The sequence below is a fragment of the Malus sylvestris genome, chromosome 17 (genome assembly GCF_916048215.2).
Source record: "Malus sylvestris chromosome 17, drMalSylv7.2, whole genome shotgun sequence".
In the NCBI taxonomy this organism is placed as follows: domain Eukaryota; kingdom Viridiplantae; phylum Streptophyta; class Magnoliopsida; order Rosales; family Rosaceae; genus Malus; species Malus sylvestris.
This window is the reverse complement of record NC_062276.1, coordinates 15671231-15696465: the sequence shown is the minus strand read 5'-3', so window position 1 is coordinate 15696465 and position 25235 is coordinate 15671231. Positions and strand designations below refer to the sequence as shown.

Sequence of the window (25235 nt, the reverse complement as noted above, 5' to 3'; positions counted from 1 at the left end):
AGTGCGAGCAGACTATCACCCGCATCGCAGCCTACCAGCAGCAGTTCTTCTCTAGTTACAACAAAAGGGCCAAGATCCGACAGTTCCAGCCTGGAGATCTAGTCCTAAGAAAAGCCTTCATCATTGCCCGCAGAGAATACTCCAAAAAGATGGATCTCATCTGGGAAGGTCTGTACAAGATCAGCAGAGTAGGCGGCAAGAGTAATTACACCCTTACCACCATGAAACGATAAAAAGATCGAAAAGCAGTGGAGCGCCTACAATATGAAGAAGTACCATGTGTGACCTCCCTCTACATCAAAGCCCGAAGACTCAAGAAGCTTGACGGGCACCACCTCACAAGCCGAGGACTATCCAATTGTTATGCAGTTTATACCTTACAGCTAAGTTCCCGTTCGTTTTACTTGTTTTTCAATGAGGAATTCAGAAGTAATCATAACTTGGCTCGGTTGGATGTTTACAACAACTGATCATTCTTGCACTTCAAAATAAGGCTGCGCCCTTCTTAAGGACTTATCGTAGGAATTGCGCCCCCCAAGGGACCAACCATGCTCTCCAGTATGAGAGGGTAAACTAATTGCTCTCCAGTGCGAGAGGGTAAACCAATTCCCCGACACCCATATAGGTAAGTTTTTCAAGACGGGAAGATAAACTTTACACTCCGAATATTCAGACGTGGATGAGCCTGGCTGCCATAGTATAACTAGATGCACGATGGCTTGTGCCGGGATTCCTAGAAGTAGCCACAATGGTCTTTTTCAAGGCTTAGTTAACTGAAGGATTTTGGGTCTCATGGCCTAATCCGCGGAGAACCGGGCCCTAGAGACGGAGGGGGCACATTACGCAGTACGCTTTACAGACGGCTGCCCTGGAACCCTAAAGCTGCTACCGAGTGCACTAAGGAGCCTACGGTTTTCGGAAGATTGCCTATGGCTTACCCTTTGAGCAGTAAAGCCGCGTTAGACTTATACAACCGCACATTCTTGTGAAAGGTTAAACAAGCTAGCACGCATATACGAAGTTTTATCCACTGCCGACATGTTATGTAATCGATAAGCTTCACCTCTGCCAAGCGTGGAACAACCTGCACCAAGTCCTAAAGTGTTGTGATACTTGCTACGTAACCTACGGAATTGGAGAAGGCCAAGGTTAACAGCCTAGTGGTTACGCGGACTTGTCTGCTTCTGTAAGTAAGGCATCCGGCTGCCAACCCTATGGCTAACAACTTGGCAATGTTCTACACCAACACCTACGGCTGCATAGGCTACGCGAGCTTGTTTCTGCTTATAAAAAAGTAGCATGCCTGCCATTGGTCTATCAGGTCTAAAGGTTAGGGCATGAACAAGAAAAACGAAGGAAAATATGTTTATAAACAATTGGCAAAGGCTGAAGAAGTTTAAGCAAAATAAGAGCTACAAGGAAAAACAAAGAAAATCCTAAAGGCTACCTAGAGGACTACACTTTAGTAGCTTGGAAATTCCATGACTATTCGGTCGCCACACCTTCAGCAGCCGCGACGCTCTTAGCAGCATCATCATCCAGTGCTTCACCCCCGGCTGCCTCAGTCTGGGCACCAACTTCTCTAACTACTTCACCAATGGAAGCCTCAAAAGTAAAAGCAAGCAAGTCTTCTGAAGAAATAGAGAAGGTCTCGAAACCTCGAGCCCATCATTCTCACCTTTCAGTTGCTCATTCTCTTCAAGCAGACCAACATAGACGTGTTGCAGCTCATCCACTTCCCTTTTCAGACTTTCGTTGATCTTTAGTACACCTTGCAGTTTCAACACTTGGTGTTTAAGCCTATCGACGATTCTCTTGAAGTGGATCACTTGATTATAAGCAGCAATTAACTCTTCATCCTTTACATAAGTAGCAAAATGAAGCTTAGAAACTGCAAACTCAAGATCTTGAATCTAAGGTATGTAATATCCAATCTCCTTCTCTGCACTTTCATACTTAACTTGGATCGCGTCAAGCCTAGTCTTCAAGTCAACGATCTCTTGGCAAGCGGTATCAAGCTGCAGAGAAGTGGGGGCAGAAATATTAGACCCTTTCATATTACCCTTCAAAGCAACGAGCTCAGAATCCAACCTCTTGATCTCCTCAGCTGAGGAATAAGCTTCAGCTGCCATAGTCTTCGCCACCTTCTTGGCAGCCTTGCTACATCTGCATCATAGCAAGCAGAACAGTCGTTCTATGTTGGGTTGTATGCTTCGCAAAGGAACTTGGACAAATAACCTTTCTAACGCCATCAACAAACTTGGCACAAGCGTTCATGTCTTCAAGCAGATCTGGTCTTGACAGCACATGGATCTCAGCAGCCTCCCCAGAAGCAGGCTTAGTGTATTTCTCACAACTGCCCACGCGAGCAGTCTCATTTTTCCCAGCAGGCGAATCAGTCTCTGCAGCAGAGGGAGTGAGCCTTAGCGCCACTTTAACAGCAGAGTCCACCTTATCGCTCTTCATAATAGCAAGCCTCTCCAAAGGTGAACCAGACTTAGCTCCTAGCAGACGTTTTGGTACAGACTTCGGCATTGGGGGCACTACAAGACCTTTATGCTGAGCAATCCGATCAGCAATCATACTAGCTATTCTCGATGGCAGGCACCACATGCTCAGATTTAGCAACTTCATTTTTTTCCCATTAGAAGAAGTCATGCCAATCACAGACCTCTCGGTAGTAGGCGGACCTTCACGAGCAGTGGAAAAAGTCTTTAGTTTTCTCTTAACCAGCATCTCTTAAGCAGGTGGGGAAGATCTTTTCTTTCCATCTTCATTCATAGTAAGCTTTACAATAGCGATTAGATGAGCCAATGCATTCGCCTTAATCCTCTTTACCTCATCTTTCGGGGGCAGCCTACCTTTTTCCTGACGAAGAGAACTAAGCAGCCAACGACATTGACAGTACCTAGCATTCTAGCAGGCAGGAGGCCTACATGCCCAGCATTCCAGCAACCTATGAGCTCTCACGACCTCCTCATTTCTCTCAATTGCTAGCCTGGCCCAAGTCAAGTCCAAGAGCCCAAAGGACATAAGCCATACGGCTCGCCTAGCACCACAATCGCGGCCCCAGCCGCACAAGTTGCCCTTGGCTCTAGCCAAGCTGAGCTGCCCAAGCAGTGGTCCTTGCCACAACACCTCCTCAGCCTATGCCAAGCCGACTCTTGGCCTCTGCCAACCGACGTGCTGCACCACCCCAACGGCTGCCCGGCGACAGCACTATCCAAGAAGAAGACAAGAAAAATTAAATTTTTCTTACATCGGTGCGGCACGGAGAAGACGAAGAAATCAACGAAAGACAGTCCTTTGCATGGGCAAGATGTAGAAGATTGCTAGAAGAGGGGGAACAAATATCCTCTAAGCTCTCTCTCTTTTTTAGGGTAGAGTAAATCGCTCTCCAAAGTTGATTTAATAACCCACTTAAGGTGGACTTAAATAGACTTTGAGAGAAATTTATTTCCCTTTCCTAGAAGGATCTAATTTTCTATTAAAGAGAGAATCTACATAAAAAAAAAAGGAAGCAGTCCTATGTTTCATAAAGCAAGAAGATCTTTACACCTGCTACCCTTTCCTGCGAGCAGCCCAACAGGTGTGGAGGCATTTGTGGAGCCAAAAATAATCACAAGGCGACACGTGGATTTTTGGGTAAAAGAGGACAAAAATACCCTTGAGGCATACCGGGATTCCTACGCGCTAGCAGCGGACAATCATCCGTCAATCAAAACAAAAGTGCCCAAAATAGGTAACAAATTCAAAATTATTTCATCCATCATCATCCTATATTTTCCACAAGGTAATCATTCCATAACTTACAAAATATTCCACATAAATCACATAACCCCCAAAATATTTACACCAAAATGTGTTGATTAACCAATTAATGGATTAATTTCCTAATTAATCCATTAAATCACACATTAAATCATAAGTTACACCCTATCCCTACAAATAGGCTCCCATTTTCACCAAAAGATCATTCCAACACTCTTGCAAAACTCCCAAAAAGCTCTCTAAACATTTTTCTCTCTAAATTCTAACTTTGACATCGGAGGTTCTTCGGCCAAAGCCCCCCATTCATCGTGGGCGTGTGAGGCTTTTGGCCTTAACCAAAGGTGTTAGTTGTTTTGTAGGTGCAATTTTGTCCAAGATCAAGGAGGAAGAAATTTGCATCCACACAAAAATATCGTAATCCCAACAATGTTCAAAATGGGAAGAGATCCTCTTTGGATCTCTCCTACCAAAGCCCACCAATCAATTAATCCGAGTATTTAAAATTTGATCCAACAACTAAAATTATTATAACTTTTTAAGGGCTCCCTGTTTGTAACCGTTGGATCAAATTTCAAGGGTCCGAATTAATTGATTGGTGGGTTTTGGTGGGAGAGATCTGGAGCTCTTCCCGTTCAAAACTATTCAAAGAAGCTTTTATGTGAATTATATATTGGTGACTAATTCATGATAAAATGATTCTAATTAAAAGGGTTGATCCTATTCCCTAGGTTGAATCAATGATGTAGATTAATTAAGAGAAATATTAATTATGGAAATTTTAAAAGTGAATATATGGTATAATTATCACCAAAGCTACTGTATGGCAAATTTTTAGTTGTTGGTAGTGCCACTCGACGGTGCAAACTAACCACTCTACAAAATTTTCTCGTAAAATGGGATTAAATATAGTTTGACTAACTAAAATTTAGTAAGATGTGAAAAGTTGCATCTCTATTAATCACAATCTCTATCATGCTTCTAAATCTAGAGAGTGAGAAAGAAGATCTTAAGAGCTCCTCTAACATTAATTTTTTTTTTTAATAAATTTTTGGAAAAAAACTCTATTTCTATTGGTTGAACTAACCTCCATATAATTATTTTCCTCAAAAAAAAAAAATAAAATTAGAGAGTATGGTTGGAATAATTTTTTTTATAGATCGAGCTCCTAAAATAGCTTTCTAGGCTACTTAGCTAAAATTTAATTAAAAAATAAAGAACATGATTGAATATACTTGGAGAAGAATACCACTAGACTCTACAAAGTGCATAGCATTGAAGTCAATATCAGTTTAGTTCCCTAATGATATCAAATAGAGGAACTTGGGCATAACTTTCAAGTAAGCCTTACACTAATCATTTATTAATCCAGTGTTAGTCAAACCATTAGAAAAGGCCACATAATTAATGAACATATAAGGTAGAATGAAAGGGACTTCCATGTTCTCTATACGTACCTGCGTGCCAACTTGTAGGGTAAGCATTATTTTATTTGATCATTTCTCTTTAATTTCCGATTAAAATAAGGTCATATCACATGGAATACCATTGGGTGCCATCTTCCACGTTCTTTTAAGCATCTCAAAACATTATAATCTAAAAAGAAATTCAAGACAGAAAAGCTTGGAGAGTTAATAATTTTGGCAAAGCACTCTAGATGCATTGTGTTAAGATCATCTCCAGTTATGGAGCGATAAATGTAAAAATTAATATTTTAAAGGCCACCTTTAGAACTAAATTTTTTCATTTCTAATCATGCAGGGTTATAATTTGTTTCTCTTCATATTGTATTACTTTCTGACCAAACTTAGCCCGTCCTAATGCCAAACTTAGCCTGATTCTATTTAGTCCTTTGAATGGAGGTTAATTTTGTCAATTTAAAGACTAAATGTGGCCTACAGCCCTTGATAGGAGATGGCCTAAGGGCAGTTGCCTAATAAAACCATCTGCAATAAGAAAATACTATCTTCTGAAAGTTTTCTGATATCCAAATATGCATGAGCATAGTCAGAGGTAAAAAGTAACTCAACTCCTAATTCATAAATATGAATCTTCTACTACATACAAAGGCTTGGTTGTTATCAGATATATTCTACATGAGTATAGCAATATACCATCGAGATATATCTTCTACCACATTACTTCGAAATGTATTCCAATTTGATGCAAGAATTTTCTCTAAAAAACTGGGTGAGTGTGATCCAATAACATATAGATCTAAAAAAATAAAAAATAAACTAATTGCAGGGATCCAATGGAGTGGATTGTCCAAAATATTAGTGAAAAAAAAAGTGTACGGATAAACATTTATATATGTATATATTGAACACGCTAGTTTGAGTTCGTAGGGGCAATGAAACTTCCCTGTACTACTAGATTCCATTTGGGATATGTTTATTTATAAGCTTAAATTGGTAGAGAGATTTCATTGTGGAATATTGTTGCAAATCTTTGTAAGGCTATTTAATCATTATTGTCATGATCAATAGACTAGTTTATAGTAAAACCTGAATTAATTTAATTTGAAATGTAGCCAAATTTTGAACATGCATGCTAAAGACTTTCTCAATTTTAAAATTTTAACCACTCAAGGGTATAATTCAAACACTACTCGATGGGGCTCGACTGGATATGTATAACTATTGAAGAAGAATAAAGGTTTAGTTTTTCATATTTCCCCTATTACTTATAGGGGTGTGCTATCCACACACCCATTTTTACTTCTCACACATCCCTTATTAATTTCTATCATTTGATATTGTTTAATCCATTTGATCCAATGGTTGAAATTTAGAAGAGTATGTGAGAAGTAAAAAAAGGTGTGTGGATATCATATCGCTCTCTTATATTTTAGTGTTGGTGAAAAAGCGGTGAGGGAGAGTAAATAAAGCAGTAAAATAAAATGCAAAAACCGAGATAGTCCGGCTTCAGAAACCTGGAAGGTAGCAGCTGCCGATGGGCACCACCTAGGGATTAAACAACAAAAGACCTCGATGGGGTTATGATTCTTGAGGCAGTTGCCCCAGCAGACGTACCAGAAATTTAATGATAATGCAATATAAAATATCCCCTTAGAATTAAAATATTCCAATCAATTCATCACTCCAAGCCTCCCAACTCCTTTAAATCCTGCCACCTGCTTCAGACTTTACACCAACGAACACAAAACCCAGCTTTTTTCTGCATCTGCTAGCCCCCATTTCTGCTTCATGGATTCAAAGAAGTCTAACAAGATTAGGGAGATTGTTAGGCTCCAACAGATCCTAAAGAAGTGGAAAAAGCTAGCAAATGCTTCTAAGAACACCACCACAACCAATTCCTCATCAGCTAATACCATAGTGATGAATAATGTCAATAGTACTACTACTAGTACTAGCAGCAATGGCAGCAGCAGAAGCATGAAGTTCTTCAAGAGAACACTCTCCTTCACAGACGTTTCCGCGGCTCAAAATGACATCGTGCCAAAAGGGTTTCTTGCCATGTGTGTTGGGAAGGAGCTGAAGAGATTTATCATCCCAACTGAGTACTTGGGTCACCAAGCTTTTCGGATTCTGCTCCAGGAAGCCGAAGAGGAATTCGGGTTTCAGCAAGCAGGTGTGCTCAAGATTCCATGTGAAGTGTCAGTGTTTGAGAAGATCTTGAAAATGGTTGAAGAGAAAAGGGAGGTGTTTTCCTTGCACAATGAGTTTGGATTCATTAATGCAGAGAAAGACATGATTGGCTTTTGCTCATCTCCATCAGATTGTGAGCTTACACCATCTCATCACCCTCAAATGTGCAGATGATGAATACTTTTGATATAGTTTGATATTATATGTTCTTCCCCATCTTTTTTCTTCTTTCTTTTGCTTTATTTTGTGAAGATAATGTAATGGAAGAGGGCTGAGTGTGCTTAGAGGAGGATTTAGGGTTGGATTAATAAGGTGGATTTCTTGTTCTACATGAAAATTATTAGTTAATAGTTGGATTGATGATCTTCAATTAAGATCCAAGTTATGTTGTATCCACCAACATATACGGATATGAAACGTTCATCTTAATTGAAGAGCCAAAATATTATTCAGTTTAAATTTAATGTCGTAATTTTGTGATTTTCATCCTATGAGTTAGTGATAACAGGAAAAACATATTATTTCCAAAAATTTGACTCCAAGCCAAGCCAAATGGGAAATTTGAAAAAATACCCAAAATTTGAACACTATAGAATTATAGCAATCTTTTTAAATTTATGATATGTATAACCAAAAATTGATATGAAAGTACTAATATACCCTTAATAATTAAGACTTTTTACAAAACAAATTCAAAGCCTCATCTCAACAACCTGAGAATTCCAGCCCTCTCACAAAACTCAGCCAATTTCTGATTATCAAAATCAAAAGCTAAATTTCCAACAAATACCTTGGCCTCCTCTTGTGGCTTGACATTCGAATCGTCCTCTCTCTCTCTCTCTCTCTCTCTCTTTCCTCAGACCATCTCCAACCCTTGGGCTAAAAGCCAAATTTTTTAGCCCGAAAAATTTAGCTTTTAGCCCAGAAACAGTTTTTCTGCTCCAACCCTTCTGGTCTAAAATTTTAGCCTCAAATTATTAAATAATGAATTTAGGATAATTTTTTTTCTTAAATTTACTTTTAAAAAAATTATGTAGACTATCGTAAATTAATTTTATGAAAATTTTTATCTGAAAATATTTAAATTCCTATAAATATTGAAAAATCACTAAATCGATACATGAAACTCATGAAACACTATGGAAGAATATGAAAATCATAATAGAGATGTATAAACACAAAATACATAAAACACACAAGACACACAGAACACATATGAAGCACTCACACCTTTATTAAACTCCTAATTAATTTTCAATTCAAACATTTCCCAAATATAAAAAATAAAATTAGAATAAGTTTGTACCCATAAAAATTTTATAAAAAATTTTCAATTTTTTAATCTTATATGTATCCATTCTTAAATATATCAATTTGTTAAAAATGTACCCTTTTTTAATATAAAATGTACCCATTTTTTATATAAAATTTCATTCAATCTTTTCTTTAATCCATTTTTTAAACTTATATGGGTACATTCTATTTCGTTGATTCGAGAGTGTATCCATGACAAGTTTAATAGAAGAAATTTAATAATGTCATTAAGCCTAATATCTTTCTTTTGTGCTTTTGAAAAATGTACCCATGTTTTGGTACAATAATTTTTTAGTTAGTTTTGATGAATGTACCCATGTGTGTATTGGAGAGTATAATTCATCTTTAATATTTTTAATCCCATAATTATGGGTTTTATTTAAAATCTCATTAATATAAATAACTACAAATTTTATTTTTAATTTAAAAATATAATAACCCACATAGAAATACATTATTACATTAATGTCAAAGACTTCGATCAAAAACTAAAAACCACAAAGGTTTCAGTCAAAGAACATTGGTAGTTAGGGACCGCATCCAAAGTGTTCCTATTCCTGATGCACTTAAGGAGTTACTCCTCGTTTATATGAAGATGTGACATCATTTTATTCTACAAATTTTATAGTTAAAGTCATTTCATTCGCTATTTTTATTATTAAAAAATTATCTATAAAAAATCTATTTAATTTGAAGACTATTTAGCAAATTATACGTGTGAACAAGTTGACGATTATGATAACAAATAATAAACATCAATTGGTTTCATTCATATACAGATGACTATATAGTCTCCAAGTCAAATGATTTTTTCTAAAGATGATCTTCTTATAATGATAAAGAAAACAGAATGGTTCGAATTATAACGTTTGTACAGTGAAACGATATCACGTCATTATATTAGGAGAAATGACTCCTTACATTCGAGAAGCCAAACTTGACCCATGTACAATAAGAGCTCTTTGTAGTAATAATGTTGGTACTAAACCAATTTTATTACTGTTGATGCACAAAATCAGTGGGGACTTTGGTACAACAGAAAATGTTAAGTTTGTGACCTTCGCTAGATTGCTCCGATCATTAGTGTGGATAAGTATGTAAATGGATAGAGACAGGGAAGCAAACACAAGATGTACGTGGTTCACCCAGATTGGCTACGTCCACGGAGTAGAAGAGTTCTCATTAATTGTAAAGGGTTTACACAAGTACATAGGTTCAAACTCTCCTTTAGTGAGTACTAATGAATAATTTAGTACCAATGACATTAGGAAATATTGTGAGAGAATGATCTTTATTTATAAAAAAGAGTTTCTAGTTTCATTCTGACATTGACACGTGTCGTGTTGTGATTGGCTTCTGATGTTGACACGTGTTGCGCTATGATTGGCTTTTGATGTCTACACGTGTCGCGCTGTGATTGGCCTTCTGGTTGGAGGGAAACTCTTCTGGGTCCTTGACGGTATAACGTTGACCGGTGCTCAGTAGTTTCAGGATTGGTCAAGTATGGTACAAACAATTACTATAAGAAGGTTATTCCTTAATAGATGTATAGTTACAACAATTATTTTTTGACTTGGTTTTCCTTAATGAAAGTTATATGGATATAAAATACTATTTATAGTGAAGTATGTCAATTTTCAAGATGTTGGCATTAGGAAGAAAGAAACACCTCATCTCAAATAGCTATTGCATGCACGCGTTGTTAGAAAAATATGCGGAAGAGTCGCGTTGAAGTTCTTACCGACAAATATTACTTTTTGGAGGCAAGTTTTTAAGACGGGACTTTGAAAAATTATAACTTATTACAATCTGAAAAGCTTCACGATCCAAATAGCCTGTTTTGTCGTAGTTTTGATTTTTAATCTGAGCCGTGTAATACCAATTGAGAAGCTCTTCGACATTGCCTGTTCGTCAAGCTTTGAAATACAGAACATACAACCAATCTGTCGAATAAAAAAGAAACAGAATGCTCGAAACAGATGATAAACTATGTATTTTGATCAATTACATCGAGGATAATACATCATAAACTACGTATTAATGTTAATACGCTAATTAACATTAATTATTCGAGATCCAAGTCAAAAAGAAAAACAAAGACAATTTGGTATGACTACGAATCAGGCACCCTCAATGTACATAAACAAAACCTCTTTGTATATTTGCTGTATATTTTGCTTCTAAGTAATCAGCAACTCGGGTGCAGTAAACTGGTACAACCGGAATCGTTATATACAACTCTCAGAGAAAGACCGGAGCCATAACCAGCGTTATAGTTGCAAGCATTTTGATGAGAACGTGCAGCGAAGGTCCGGCTGTGTCTTTGAATGGGTCACCCACACTGCAATGCCAAAGAAATTCAGAATCGGGCAGCAATCAATGTGCAAGGAAAGCCACGTGAAAGAAAGAACTAACTACAAGAATTATCAGGGAGATAGAAGCCAAATGATTGTTATGAAAATACTTTCTACTCCACAACTAGACATGTTCAATGTCAAGAGAGAAAAAAAGAAGATATCAAGAGAACTTACGTATCTCCTGTAACTGCAGCCTTATGGCAATCACTTCCTTTGCCACCGAGAACCCCTGTCTCAATGTACTTCTTTGCATTATCCCAGGCACCTCCGGCTGTGTTGAGGAAAAGTGCCATAAGAATACCGGAAACAGTTGCAAACATCAGCATGGAAGCCACAACTTTAGCACCAAGTAGAGGTTGCCCATTGTAGTATCCAAAGATCCGGAACACAATACCTGCAAGGAGTACGAGCAAGAATTAATCCTTGATCATGAACCGCATGGTAAAGCAGCATGTTGATATGTGAACACTAAACATTTGACAATAATGCGAAGAGTTGCATCTTTTTCATCAAAAAAATAAATACTAGCTCCTTCCATCAACCAATCCCACATCCAATTTACCAGTAAGATAAGGACCAATTGAATCAGAGAATCATATTCCAAAATCCAGAGTAAAACAACATTTATATAACATGATCACACAGCTTTCACAATAGGAAGCACCAAAAGTCGATGAATAAACGATTATATAAAGAACCCTGATCCTGGAATTCAATGCAGCAGTATAACAGAACATAAAGAAACTTACACCACGTGTAGCATACTCTAGAGTTTGTTCTTTTACTCTTATAATTTAAACATAATTATGCAGTAACACTAGACTTCCATTATGCGATTTGTTTTAATCAATGCCCCAGAATTAATTTCATCACAATTCATAGCAGCACAACCAAAGGAAGAGAGACGCAATAAATGAAGATATATACATGGTAAAAATACTTCTATACTGTGCACAAAATAAGATATAACTTTATGCAGCCCTTCATATAGAAATAATGCAACTCCAATTCACACATTAAAAAGCGGCCATGATAAATCGTGTCCAGTAGATAAAGGAGTACAATTGAAATAAGATAATTAACCCACCAACAGCTATAGGTGAAATAATAGCCAAGACACCAGGTTTTATCATCTCCCTTAAAGACGCAGATGCTACAATCGCGACACAACGAGCATAATCTGGCTTCTCCTTGTACTCCTACAGAAAGCATGTCAGGAAAAGCATAATTAGAAGGCTGGTTTGATTATTTATCCAACAGTTGTGCGCACACACTGTTGTGTACCATCATGTACGCTAATTTTTTGCCATCATCTTCTTTTCTACATTCTCTCTGTTCACTTTTGAATTCTTATTTCAATTTACTTACAATTATACCATTATGTTTTGACAATCAGTTGTAATTTGTTGGTAATAAATGAACATGTTGAATAACTAGTGTAATTAATTAGTATTTAAATGGGGAATTGTTATTAGCACTCCAAAAATCTCATTCTACACTCCTCACAAGTGTATTTTTCTTTCTAATTATAGAAAGTTTCGAGTGCCAAATGAGATTTTTGGAGTGCTAATAACAATTCCCTTTAAATGACGTTTAGAACAATATTTATTGTGGTGAAGCTGTGATCCCCAACAAAAGCTTTAGCCTCATTGTAAAGATCAAGAATATGGGAATTTCTACAAAAGCATTACTCACCATTATCCCAGGCTTCTCAATAAATTGCCGCCTTACTTCCTTAACAACCTCTTGTGCAGTTCGGCCAACTGCTGAACAGGCCCACGCGCTAAATAGAAATATCAGCATAGAGCCCAACAATCCGCCAACAAAAACTTCTGGAATGGCAATATCAACCTGGCAAACAGTTAAAATTTCAAATTAAGAAACAACTGAATGGTATTTGTCAGGGAAAAATATCGACAGTGAGATAGCTTTTCTGCTTACCTGTTTGAAAGGTTCACGTGCAAAGGCAGCAACCTCGTCCATATAAGCACTAAACAGAAGAAAAGATGCAAGTGCAGCAGATCCGATGGCAAATCCTTTAGTGGTAGCTTTTGTAGTGTTTCCTACTGCGTCTAGAACATCAGTGATCTCCCGAACACTTTCAGGCTGTAAGGATACATCAAATCCAAATTGTATAAAATAAGAGAGTAGAAAAAATAGTCTTCACAACTGAAACAAAAATCTTAATTTCATCATTACAAGATACCTGCTGACTCATCTCTACAATTCCACCAGCATTATCAGCTATTGGACCAAACATATCCATAGTGAGAACATATGCAGCAGTACTGAGCATTCCCATTGTTGCTACAGCTGTGCCAAATAGCCCACCAGTTGGAATTCCATTTTCGTCTATAAGGCCAGAGGTCTGGCCGAGCCAGTAAGCTGAGATAATAGATACACTAATGACAAGAACAGGAAGAGCAGTTGATTCAAGACCCAAACTGACTCCAGCAATTATATTAGTCCCATGACCTGTGGAGCTTGCAAGAGCTAATGTGCGTACAGGCTCGTGTTTGTAGTCGGTATAGTATTGGGTGATAAAGACGAAGACATATGCTGTGATGATGCCAACTAGCCCACACAAGGCAAAGTTAAACCACGCAGATGGTGCTTGCTCAGTATAAAGCAGCCATCGCGTAGACTGTACAAAAGAAACAATTGCAATGACAAATAATGTCTTAAAACTCAAACCAAAGGAAAACTTAGGCTAGGCTCTGAAGCGTAAACTTCAAAAAAAAAAAAAAAATTCAAGAGACAACCAGAGGAAAAAAGATGAAACATTGTTTTATGGTCAGTGGAGTATTACCGCACCAAATGTCAGAACAGCCAAGAGTATTGTAACAGAATATCCTCTCTGTAGAATTTTCATTGGATCCTCAGAAGAAGCCTTTCCACTGGAATCTCGTGTACCTCTAATTGAGAATATTCCAACCGATGAAATCACCAGATCAAAAGAGTGAACAACCAGAGGAAACAGGATGAAACCAGATGCATCTGCACAGGCAGTGAAAGAAAAGGTGAGTGTTTAAGAGAAATAGATGGCCTGGTTTGAATAAAACCAGTAACAACACTAATGAAATGGCCAACAAACATATTTGTCGCCAAGGTTGAGTGGCTGTGTGTGTGAATGAATATAACACCACAGCTTGTGCTTGCCTTCAATTTTACAACGTTGAGCCATCGTTCCCCCAAGAATCATAGCACTAATAATTTCAGCAGCAATACTTTCAAAAAGATCAGCACCACGGGCTGCACAATCTCCCACATTGTCTCCAACCTTAATTTCAATTATCAAAGTAAAGCCAATAAATTTACACATTTAAAGGTAGCAGGCATAATACAAATTTATTGGTGCTGTCCTCAAATATGGATAAAAGGACCAAACCATTTTTCTCCTTTCTAGTCTATCTCTATAGAATCTGCATGCAAGCTAATGAATGTCTACAATTATGATACACTAATAACTGAGAAATATATATTATACTTTCACCAATTATCCTTTTCTCTTTTTGTAATTTCAATCTTAGTTAATATATATATATTGGGTACTCAAGGAATTCCTACTAATGAACTTAAGGTTAAACCATTGTAATCAAATATAAATATTTAACTGACTCTATAGCCCATACTGGGGCAAGGTTAGTTTAGGACTAATAAAACAGTTGATATGAAACATAAAATTGAAAACTAGGCCTTGAATGTACATAAGTTCCGCCTAGGATTTCAGGGTTGAAAGATGAAAAATACCAGATCAGCAATCACAGCAGGATTCCTAGGGTCATCTTCGGGAATTCCCTGCTCTACTTTTCCAACAAGATCTGCTCCAACATCAGCTGCCTTGGTGTATATTCCACCTCCCAACTGAGCAAATAAGGCAACAAAAGAAGCTCCAAATCCATATCCAACAAGCAGAAGAGGCACTGAGAATTAAGTACATCAAAGTCAAGCACCAGGTCTAAAAAACAATGGAAATAGTAACTGATGTACAAAGATGAATATGCAGTCAAACAGCTAACATCATCATATAGATATTAAGTTGATACCATCATATATAAGCATTAAACCCATATGTACCGCTTACCGTATAGAACAACAGGTTATACCAGGGCAGATGGGTAGTTGCAAGTTTGTAAATACATTGTCAAACAGATTGGAAAAATTTTCACTAGGATGAAGAGAAAAAAAAAAAAAAAAAAAAAAAAAACTCATATCTAAATAAATCACCACAGGGAATGCATGATAACCCAAAAGATTAAAGGATACAGCAGTACACTTTAACGTTTCGTCATAGGATCATTGAAGTAGGAATGAAAAGAAAGAAGTTCTTTAAATTGATGCAATAAATATCATAACCATAGCCAAGGAGCAAGGAGAGTCAACACATACAGTCGGTAATCTTCATTGAACCTGGTGAATCCACTTCCAACCAAACATAAAAAATGGCATACAGGATGGCTATACCAAGTACAGCCATACCAACAACCACCAAAGCAGAAAAACCACCAGCACGAACAGCTATCTGCACATGGTATTTCCCCTTTAAGATAAGAATTTGATGTGTTCTCAAACGGTTAACTACATAGGACACATACCTGTAATGCCTCTCTTGCAGACCGTCTAGCAGCACTAGAGACTCGAACATTTGCACGAACTGAAACCCACATCCCAACATACCCAGCAGCACCTGAACACAAAGCTCCCAAAAGAAATGCAGCTACTGTAATATAAGCTGAAGTGAACCTGCATCAAACAATCATCATCAATATTTATTGACAAAGAGTTTCTTTTGGATTGGGGTGAAGAGGACAGGTATGAATATAGAAATAAAAAATTATCACCTCCCAAGACCAGATGCTTCTTGCTGAGGTGTTGGTCTGCGAAATAAATATATGCAGAGGATAACCGAAGCTAGTAAAATTGCCATCTTAGAGATGGTTCCATACTGGGTCCTGAAGAAACCTTCAGCTCCATCACGTATTGCATCTGATATCTGAAAGGGGAAATGAAAAGCTCTAAATAAATACATGTGGAGCTAAAGAATTCCACCTTTCAACTCTAGTTCTGTCCCAGCTCTAGTTCACTACCCAAAATGCAGTCAGGCCATTGACTATTATTATGCCTTTCATCACTCATAAATAACCAGCTTATGATTCTTTGGACTCTTCAAATATGCAAAATGAAACGAATTCAGTCATTTGTTTACTGGACAACCATGAGGAGCTACATGTAACACCAACACTTTAGTTAGACCTATCGTGAATCCGTGATGTGCTTGGTATATTATCCCTCCATATTGATTTTTAATAAAAAGAGGGGCTTGGTGTTTGGAACACAGGACGTTGGCTATCATTTGGCTGTTTGGATAGAAAGGAATAGACATATATTTGAGGATATGACGGTGAGAAGATTGATTATTTGTCGGAAAGAGTTCCCTTCTGGGCTTCCCTTTGGGCATTTCATCAGAGTTCAGGTAGAGCTCGTTTTATGTCACTTTTTTTTTTCAGATTGGAATTATTCTGTTAAAAATTGCTTAGTGTTGTTATCTTAGATGTCTTCGTTTGCTGGTTTATGAAGGCAAATGATGATTTTTGTCTTTGATTGTTTTCTGTTAGAGGACATCTTGTTCGAGTGTTGTACCATTTGCATTTTATTAATAAGGTCTTGTTTCCTATAAAAATATATAACTGAAAAATGAAATAGACCCTGATTGTGTACATCCAGCAGATTGTGAATGAACAGAGTGTATATTATATATATTAACTTTAGTGGCAGTTTACAAATGTACCTGACCCATCTCCGGAGGTCCCTCATCCTTTGCGAGAACCCATTTAGCCAGGTACATAGACACCAAAAAGCTGATAATACAAGTTGAGAAAACGAACACAATGATAGGGGAAGTACTTGCTCCAACGTAAAAGACCACTCCAAGTGCAAGAAGTAAAATAACAAAAAGAACACGGACATTTATCCGCATCAGAATCCGGAAAATCTGCGCAAACATACAATGGAATAAGAATTCACTTATGGAAGTGTTAAAATAATTTCATATATGTTCATAGTATCATGTAGGTCGACATAAGTATGCACTAATTTGCTTTCTATAACCAAGGTGCCAAGCCAAAAAACACAAAAAAAACATGTAAAGATAAGTTCAATTTCAAATATCTAGCCTACATAAATGGTTATTATTATGAACAACTTCAATGTACAGCTGTTGCCCCATATGAATTATATTGCGACTTTCTGCATGCATCAAATCATTGTCACCACCAAAGTGGATATTGTTTTTCTCAACTTTTTCTCTCAATTCAAGGCAAAACAAACAAAAAAAGACAAAATGTGCCTAGATAATAACATAGCAATTTAAGTTTTTCCTGCACTAAACAGACACGAACTAAAAAACAGGTGCTAAAAAGGGGTATAACATTCTTACCAATGGGTTGTAAGATTTACCACGCATGTTAGGGAATGTCCTCGGCCTGTCTTGGTAAGGCCCCAAATTACCACCCTCCACATCAACATCCATGACCACAGAATGGATGGAATTCACCTTCCGAGCTACAGGAAAAGGACTGTACTCGCCACCTTGGGGCAAGTCGCCCCCTGAACCTGGACGCTGAATTTTGAAAGATCTAATTCAGCCAGGAAAAAGTACTTCTCGCACTTCACCTCATACAAGTAAAAAGAAGTAACTTAGGTTAACAGTCCACCAGTCATCTCAAACCCAAAAACTACTCTGTTTCCCTCCCAAGAACTCAAAATTTCAGCCTTTAACGCCAAGCCACTTCGCTGTTTAAGAAAAATCCATTAGTTTGTAGACTATATTATGAAAATTTTCTTTCTTCATATTACATTCGTCGAAAAAATAGCATAAAAAAATGAAAAATCACAAAGCGAAAGGAATTGGATTGATGTATCAGAAATGACACAAATGAGCTACCTTTTCATTACAATAAACTAACAAATCTCCTATTCATCATAAAACATTCAACTCCCATAACGAAAATCAGCATTTCTGACACACAACACATCAAACAAACAAACCTTACTCCATTTGTGAAACCACAGTCCTATTCAGATCAGTTCCAAACCCAAACAGGATAATAACAGCTATTCAAATGCCGAATTCGGTTTCAGAAACAATGCAATCAGAGAGAAAACACAACAAACGAAATAATGATCCAAACAAAAGCCCAATCTCTCACCTTCAAAATTAAAAATGTAAAATTCAAACAAAATTCGCATAAAACCCAACGAGATTCAAATGCAAAAACCCTAAATTTGAAAATTGAGGGCTCCGAATCAAAGCGATTATTAGATCTCTACCACAACCAAAACAGCAACCGAAAAACGAGAATTGCAGAGATAGAGATCAAAGAGATTCTTACCGGTGAACGAGTCAAATGTATGAATGTGATTGCAGAGAGATTAGGTTAGGGTTTCAACAGCTCCTGGGGGAGGTGAACTCGTAGACTTTTCACAGAGACAGAGTTTAGAGAGAGAGAGAGAGAGAGAGAGAGAGAGAGAGAGAGGGTGAGAGATGGAGAGAGACAAAATTTTACCAGTGAAGTGAGTTTTTGGGTGGGGGGATTCGATCAAAAATGTCACTGCACGTTTGGCACTCTGACTGTTTTATTCGGTTTTTTTAACACGTGGCAAAATGCCATGTCAGCGACCCAATTGGATGATGCCATGTCAGTGGTCCTGTCATAGAGTGCCACGTCTGCTGCTGTTGGCTTGAAAACTGAAATGCATGTTATTAATTAATTAATTTCCTTCATTATTCCAAAATAACATAAAAATCCACACAGATATATTAAATGAAATATATTCCATACAAATAATTTGGTGGGAATCAAATTCCTTAGGTACCCTTTAGTTCGTGAGATGGGACGAGACCCACTCGTCCCACATTTGGTGTGCCAATTTGTCTGGGACGAGCTGTCCAATGGAACGAATTTTAGTAAATTTTTTGTGCCACCCTCCCCCTTAAAACAAATTTTTCCAACCTCATGGAACACAAAATTATAACTTTTTGGACAATAATACCCCTCATCTTTTTCATTAATTTCTACTCTTTCTCGTAGCCTCCCTCCCTAATACCCTCCCTCTCTCCTGTAGCCTCTTCCTCCTCCACCACAAACACATCAACCCAGGCTAACCTAATCCAAATAAACCCATCCGAACCCAACCCCACCTTCCTCCTGCCGCCTCTGTCCTCCCTGCTAGTCCCATGATGAGACCATCGTCGCGAAAACCTCAAGACCACCCACTCGCAAGACATGGCCAACGCCGTTGCTCGAGGGATGGGATGGTGAGGATTAGGCGAAAGATGTGAGGGATGACATTGAACTCGTCGGCGATGGCTCAAGTAAGGTCGAACTCGTTAGAGTGGATGGGTACAATTGTCATTTGATCCTTCATTCTATTCCGCCGTGAGTGTGCACCAAACGTAGCATGGAACCTACATCCCGTTCTGTCCCGTTTCGTCCCGTCTACATACCAAACCGGTAAATATTTTTTATGACAAATGAGGATTTTTTTAGTACAATGATATATTTTATATTAAGGGGAGGGGAAAGTTCAGCTAAGTTACACAATGGATAATCTAATTTGGTATCGAATTCACCATCCACGAGATTCGAACATAAGATTTCTCATTTATAAGTGAAGAGGAATATAACCAAACCGTAATATTGTGTGGCGAAATAGAGATAGTGTGAAATCCCGTTCCCGAATTTCACTGTTATATCTACGTATTTGTATTATTGAGATTTTATATTATTTCTCGAGAATTTATTTTAAATTGTTTGGATTTAGATTTTAATTAAACTAGTTATGAAGAGTGAAGTTTGAAAAATAATTATTTAAAATTCGTTGACCTTTTGAGGTCACAAGTAACGTTTTCGAATATGTCTCGAAGCCACGAGCGCATAGGCAAAAGCCGTTTGCTAGTCCGAGTTATAACGATATAGTTACGGACGTTTGAAGTTGTGAACTATAGATTGTGGGAATTATTTAATTCCCACATGTGGGTTAAAGGTTAAGTGAGTTTAAAAAGGGGAAGGTTTCTGAAAAAAAAAAAAAAAAAGGGGGAAGAAGGAGGGGTCTGATTTTTTGACTGGTTTTGGGGCGTTTTCGACCCATTAAAACCACAAACTTGACCCGCTTGTATCTCCTTCATCCAATCTTCGTTTTGGGTGATCTTGGTGTCCATGGAAAGCTCTTGATGAGCCCTACAACTCTGTAATGTTAGATTTTCCATTTTCTTATCCATTTTTCCAGTTCGAGGCAGCAAAGTCCCATGGGTTTTCCAGCGGTTTTGTCATTTTTCCGGCGATTCCAGCAACCATTTCCCTCAAGTGAGGTATGAAACTTCATCTACTCTTCATAATCTTCAAATTGGTATGCTTGGTTCGTGCTTTCGTATTCGTTTTAGAGTTGGGTGTTTAGAACCCTAGAAACCCGGTTTCCCCGAAGAATTTGGATGATTTCCGGTTAGAATTTGTCGTTGGTCTAGCTGTGAATAATATCTCCCTTGTTGAGCTCTAGTCACCACGTGAATTTGAGCCTCTTGGGTTAAGGTTGAAAAATTGGGTTTTCAAACCCTTCACCATGGCTACCATTGCGTGTGGCGGTGCGTGGGACCATCCACGAGTCTTGTCTAAGTACCAAATACCTTCTAGTGACCCTGTGAACCTATGTCTAGCTTGGTTTCCTGAAATTCAATTGTTGGTGTGATGTGGAGAAATGTGAATGACTAATGTGTGATATTGGTGATTACTTTGTTTGCATAACTACTATCCTGTGTGGATATGAGATGGTTTTATAATTATGTTTCCTATAAAATTATTAATTTTTATATTTAGCCATTGATGTAGTTTTATGGTGTGATTTGACGTGCATATTGGAAATATGGTTTGTATTGTATGATTGGATTGATGTGATGAAATGCGAGGGCTAGTAGTGGACCATTAACCCATTGTTATGGGGTTTGTTACTTCGAAACATGTTTTAACCCTCGTGTCATTATTTCATTCTCATGTCGTTGAGTCTTTGTACCTTGGGTAACTTGATTAATGTCTTGTTTCATTGATTGGTGTTACACATTCGACTCTGCGATTCCGTTGAGTGGTGGTCCGAAATCGTATCTTGGCTTGGATTCCGTTGAGTGATGGTCTTGTATCTTGGTTTGGATTCCGTTAAGTGATGGTCTGGAATCCCTTCTACTCCGCGATTCCATTGAGAGATGGTTCGGAATCGTGTTCACCTTGGGGTTATTGAATTTGGATTGAGATAGCTTCAAAGATGTAGAATTCGGCCGAACTGTGTCGCTCTAACCCTACTTTTCATTGTGTTGTATTAGATTATGATTATGAGCTGTTGTGATTTGTTTCAGAAGAACCGTTGGATGTCTGGGTGACTCATTCGGAGTTACAAAGGTTTGGTATTGATTTCTTATGAATGATTTATATTCAAGAGATGTAAACTGTGATTAATGGTTGGCTTTATCATTATTATCATATCCTTGTATTATTGTCACTCACCCGAGTTTTGCAGCTTATCTGAATTCTTGATGCCGATGCACCATTCCCATGGTGTAGGCACTGATTGTATAGATGTCAGTTCTGAAGAGATTACAAGAGGTCGCTTGGTATTTTGGTTGGATTCTGTTGAGTGGTCTGGAATCCCTACGTTGCTCATTTCCATAAAGGTAGTCTGACCTTAGAGTCGAGAGAATATGAATTGTTCACAGTAGACATTGTGTATAAATTAGACTTATCATGTTAGTACTTTGAATCCAGGTGGGGAATTATGTAGGGATCCTTTATTAAAATTTGTGAATTGATATGAGACCTTATTGATTGAATAACATAGTAATTGTAGATATCATGCATCTTTGATTTTTAGGATTCATTAAGTAGAATGATGTGGGATATGATTGTTATTATTATGATTAGTCTCGTTGCTCAAAGTGGCTTGAGAATAATATTGTGCTTTGTTGGTTCTTGGATACGTTACATGTGATATGGATATTAACTTATTTTTCTTTTACTAATATCGTATGTGAATAAGTCTCGGTCTTATAAATGGGATTTGTATTGAAATGTGATTTTATATATTAGACATAGACTATGTTGTTAAACATGACTTGGCTTGTGTATTGATGACGGTTGGGATATATTTGAGTTTAATTATCTTTTAGTACTGTGATTGATGTGTATGATTATTTTTATGATAAGGTTATCCTAGAATCCTATTAGAAGTATGTTGTAGCACCTATATGCTTGTGTGACATATTAGTGATGGCCTTGAGAAGTTGATGGTATAGATGACTACGTTGGAACTCGTAGGGGTTGAGATGTGGATAAGTTGTGTGTTGAAGTTATTGCACCATGTAGCAGATGTACATGGATGGTTCTGCTTGGTATATCCACGATGGGGGACCCTACGTATTCAGGGGTGATCATGCCTGGTATATCCGCGTTGAGTAATCACTGCCTGCACGATTATGTTGAAACATAATGATGTATATGATGGATGAAATAGAAACCTTGATTATCATGTGGAGTATTATGTAGCTTGAATTGAATAATTCATGTTTGTCAAGTCCAAATGTTTGATTGAGGAACATTATGCCTTTTTGGCTTGAATGGATCGTGTTATATGTCGAGTTATAGAGAAGTTGAACTATGAATGGCTTGATCACTGTTGAGGGTACGTAAGCAGTCTAACAAAAAGGTTAGATGCAGCCATAAAGTATACGAAAAATTATTGTGCATCTGGATCTTGAATGATACTTTGTATATTTTCAGAAGGCGAGGTATGTTAGATATACAGGCATTTGGTGACGTCACGTGTCAATCCTGGACGTATGTCGGGATCGGGGCGTGACAGTTAGTATTGGGCTACTCCACTTAGTACTACAGTCCAATGGTATTCTACTTCACTTATAAGTGAGAGGTCTTATGTTTGATTCTCACCTATGTTTGATTCTCACCTAAGGCGAATTTGAACCACATTATTTTGGTTTGCCCATTGTGAGACTTAGGGCTAGCTTGGTATTGATGTGCCTTGAAAAAGGAAAAAAAAAACAGTGTTATAGTATTTAGTAAATTTTTATGTAAAATAGCTGTGACTGTCTGAAATGACAAAAAAATGATATAGTATTGGATGTTCTATTAATTTAACTTTTTAACAAATAAAGGTCAATTACTAAATATACTTTATTTTATTTTTAAATATTTATAAACTTATCTCAAATATTAATTAGTAAGACAAGATACTTCAATACATAGAAATATTTTAGACTCAATAGCTAGGATTCATTAGTACAATATTGTTGATGTACTTGAAAGTAGTCTAATTAGATGCATTCATTAAATTTGCCGCTATTTTATTTCTTAATGCTTCTACATCATGTGATTTTTCAACATGATAATTACAGTACTCATCATCATCATCATCATCATCATCATTATCGCTCTCTCACAAAAGTCACTAGGGTCATCAAATGACGATCACAACAAACGAAATAATGATCCAAACAAAAGCCCAATCTCTCACCTTCAGCCTCATTTTCTCGATACACAAATAAACCAAAATTAAAGTTGTAAAATTCAAACAAAATTCGAACCCAACGAGATCCAAATGCAAAAACCTTAAATTTGAAAATTGAGGGCTCCGAATCAAAGCGATTATTAAGATCTCTACCACAACCAAAACAGCAACCGAAAAACGAGAATTGCAGAGATAGAGATCAAAGAGATTCTTACCGGTGAACGAGTCAAATGTATGAATGTGATTGCAGAGAGATTAGGTTAGGGTTTCAACAACTCCTGGGGGAGGTGAACTCGTAGACTTTTCATAGAGACAAAGTTTAGAGAAAGAGAGAGAGGGTGAGAGATGGAGAATAGGGGTGGGCAAACGAGTAGAGGAACCGTGGGTCGAGGCGGGTAATCTAGGTTCAGGGATGGTACGGGTCGAGTCCAAATATTATAGAAAACAAACAGGCCAGGTTGGACCGGGCCGTTGTCATTTATGGGACAAGTCGGGTCGGGTCGTTGTCATTTACGGGGCGGGTTGGTTCCATGTACTTAGAAAAATGGGGCCCTGGACCGGCCCGTTTCTAATTTTAATGAACGGCCGAGATTAAATGATAACCTTTCATTCAATCTCAACCGTTACTTTGAACCCTAGTCATCCTTTGTGTTCCAGAATCAGTCAACTCCCTCTCCCTCGACTCCAAGTTCCAACTCTCAAACTTCATCGTCTTCTCGATGACATCGCTCGACAACCCATCCAGCCTCACCGCCGTCGCAACCGACAACGGCACCACCCATCCAACCATCCTCCTTGACGACATCCCAGAGAACCCAGGTCCCATAACCACGGATCGATTCTCTCCTCTTCGACAACACCACCGTCGTCGCAACCACCATCACCGCCATCGAGGACGCTGCTACTAGCCATCATCCCTCTAAAATGTAGGTAATTTTGAATTAGGGTTTTGTTATTAATTTGAATTTCGAGTGTAGGGATTTTAGGGCTTTTAAATTAGAATTTTTAGTTAATTTTGCAGTAGATTGATGATTGATGATTGATGATTGATCTGTTTGCTTCTGAAAACCCAGAGGGTCAAGAATGTCTGTGGTTTTCGAACTAGGTTACTAGAGTTAATTAACTTAATTTTGTAGTAGATTGATGATTGATATGTTTGCTTCTGAAAACCCAGAGGGCCGAGGATGTCTCGATCCATTTGATTCATGCACTTAGTTTGCATGCGGTTTAACTCTTTCTTGCACTATTAGTCGCTTCTCATGCATGTTAGGCGAGCCCCGGAAATAACTATACATGTCGTTTATGCTTCCCAGTGAACATTGCATAAGAGTATCTGTGCCATCTCGTGCATTTCTTTTTCTCTAAAGTTTGATTTAAGATCAACTTTTGTAATAGCTAACTATACATGTTGTGTGTGTGTGTGTGTGCTAGTAGCCTGGTAGTGATGTGTTTGTGGATATGTATCTTATGTTTGTATGTTGTGGTCTTCTGCGTGTAAATTTTGGTGTAATGACAGAACCGATCGACAAATAGAAACACAACTTGCTGGAACAAAATTTGTCTGTATTGTCTGATTGGGAACTAGTTAGTTTAATTTTGTGTTTGGTGTGCGCATGTGTGT

The 25235-nt window shown here is 37.7% G+C and overlaps 2 protein-coding genes across 2 annotated transcripts; one reads left to right on the top strand and one right to left on the bottom strand.

Annotated features, from left to right (window-relative positions):
• The first annotated feature begins 6929 nt into the window (after window positions 1-6929).
• LOC126612139 (protein SMALL AUXIN UP-REGULATED RNA 51-like) lies at window positions 6930-7838 on the top strand. The gene has a single exon (XM_050280456.1). It carries the CDS (start codon window positions 6978-6980, stop codon window positions 7551-7553), a length of 576 nt encoding a protein of 191 aa, XP_050136413.1. The 5' UTR covers window positions 6930-6977; the 3' UTR covers window positions 7554-7838.
• Window positions 7839-10660: 2822 nt separating this feature from the next.
• LOC126611311 (pyrophosphate-energized membrane proton pump 2-like) lies at window positions 10661-18643 on the bottom strand. The gene is made up of 15 exons (XM_050279531.1): window positions 18442-18643; window positions 17487-17842; window positions 16839-17042; window positions 15892-16043; window positions 15646-15793; window positions 15440-15572; window positions 14801-14973; window positions 14210-14330; window positions 13860-14047; window positions 13257-13694; window positions 12992-13156; window positions 12746-12901; window positions 12138-12249; window positions 11225-11444; window positions 10661-11034 (listed from the first exon to the last, which is right to left on the bottom strand). Exons 2-15 carry the CDS (start codon window positions 17577-17579, stop codon window positions 10935-10937), a joined length of 2403 nt encoding a protein of 800 aa, XP_050135488.1. The 5' UTR covers window positions 17580-17842; window positions 18442-18643; the 3' UTR covers window positions 10661-10934.
• Window positions 18644-25235: the final 6592 nt, after the last annotated feature.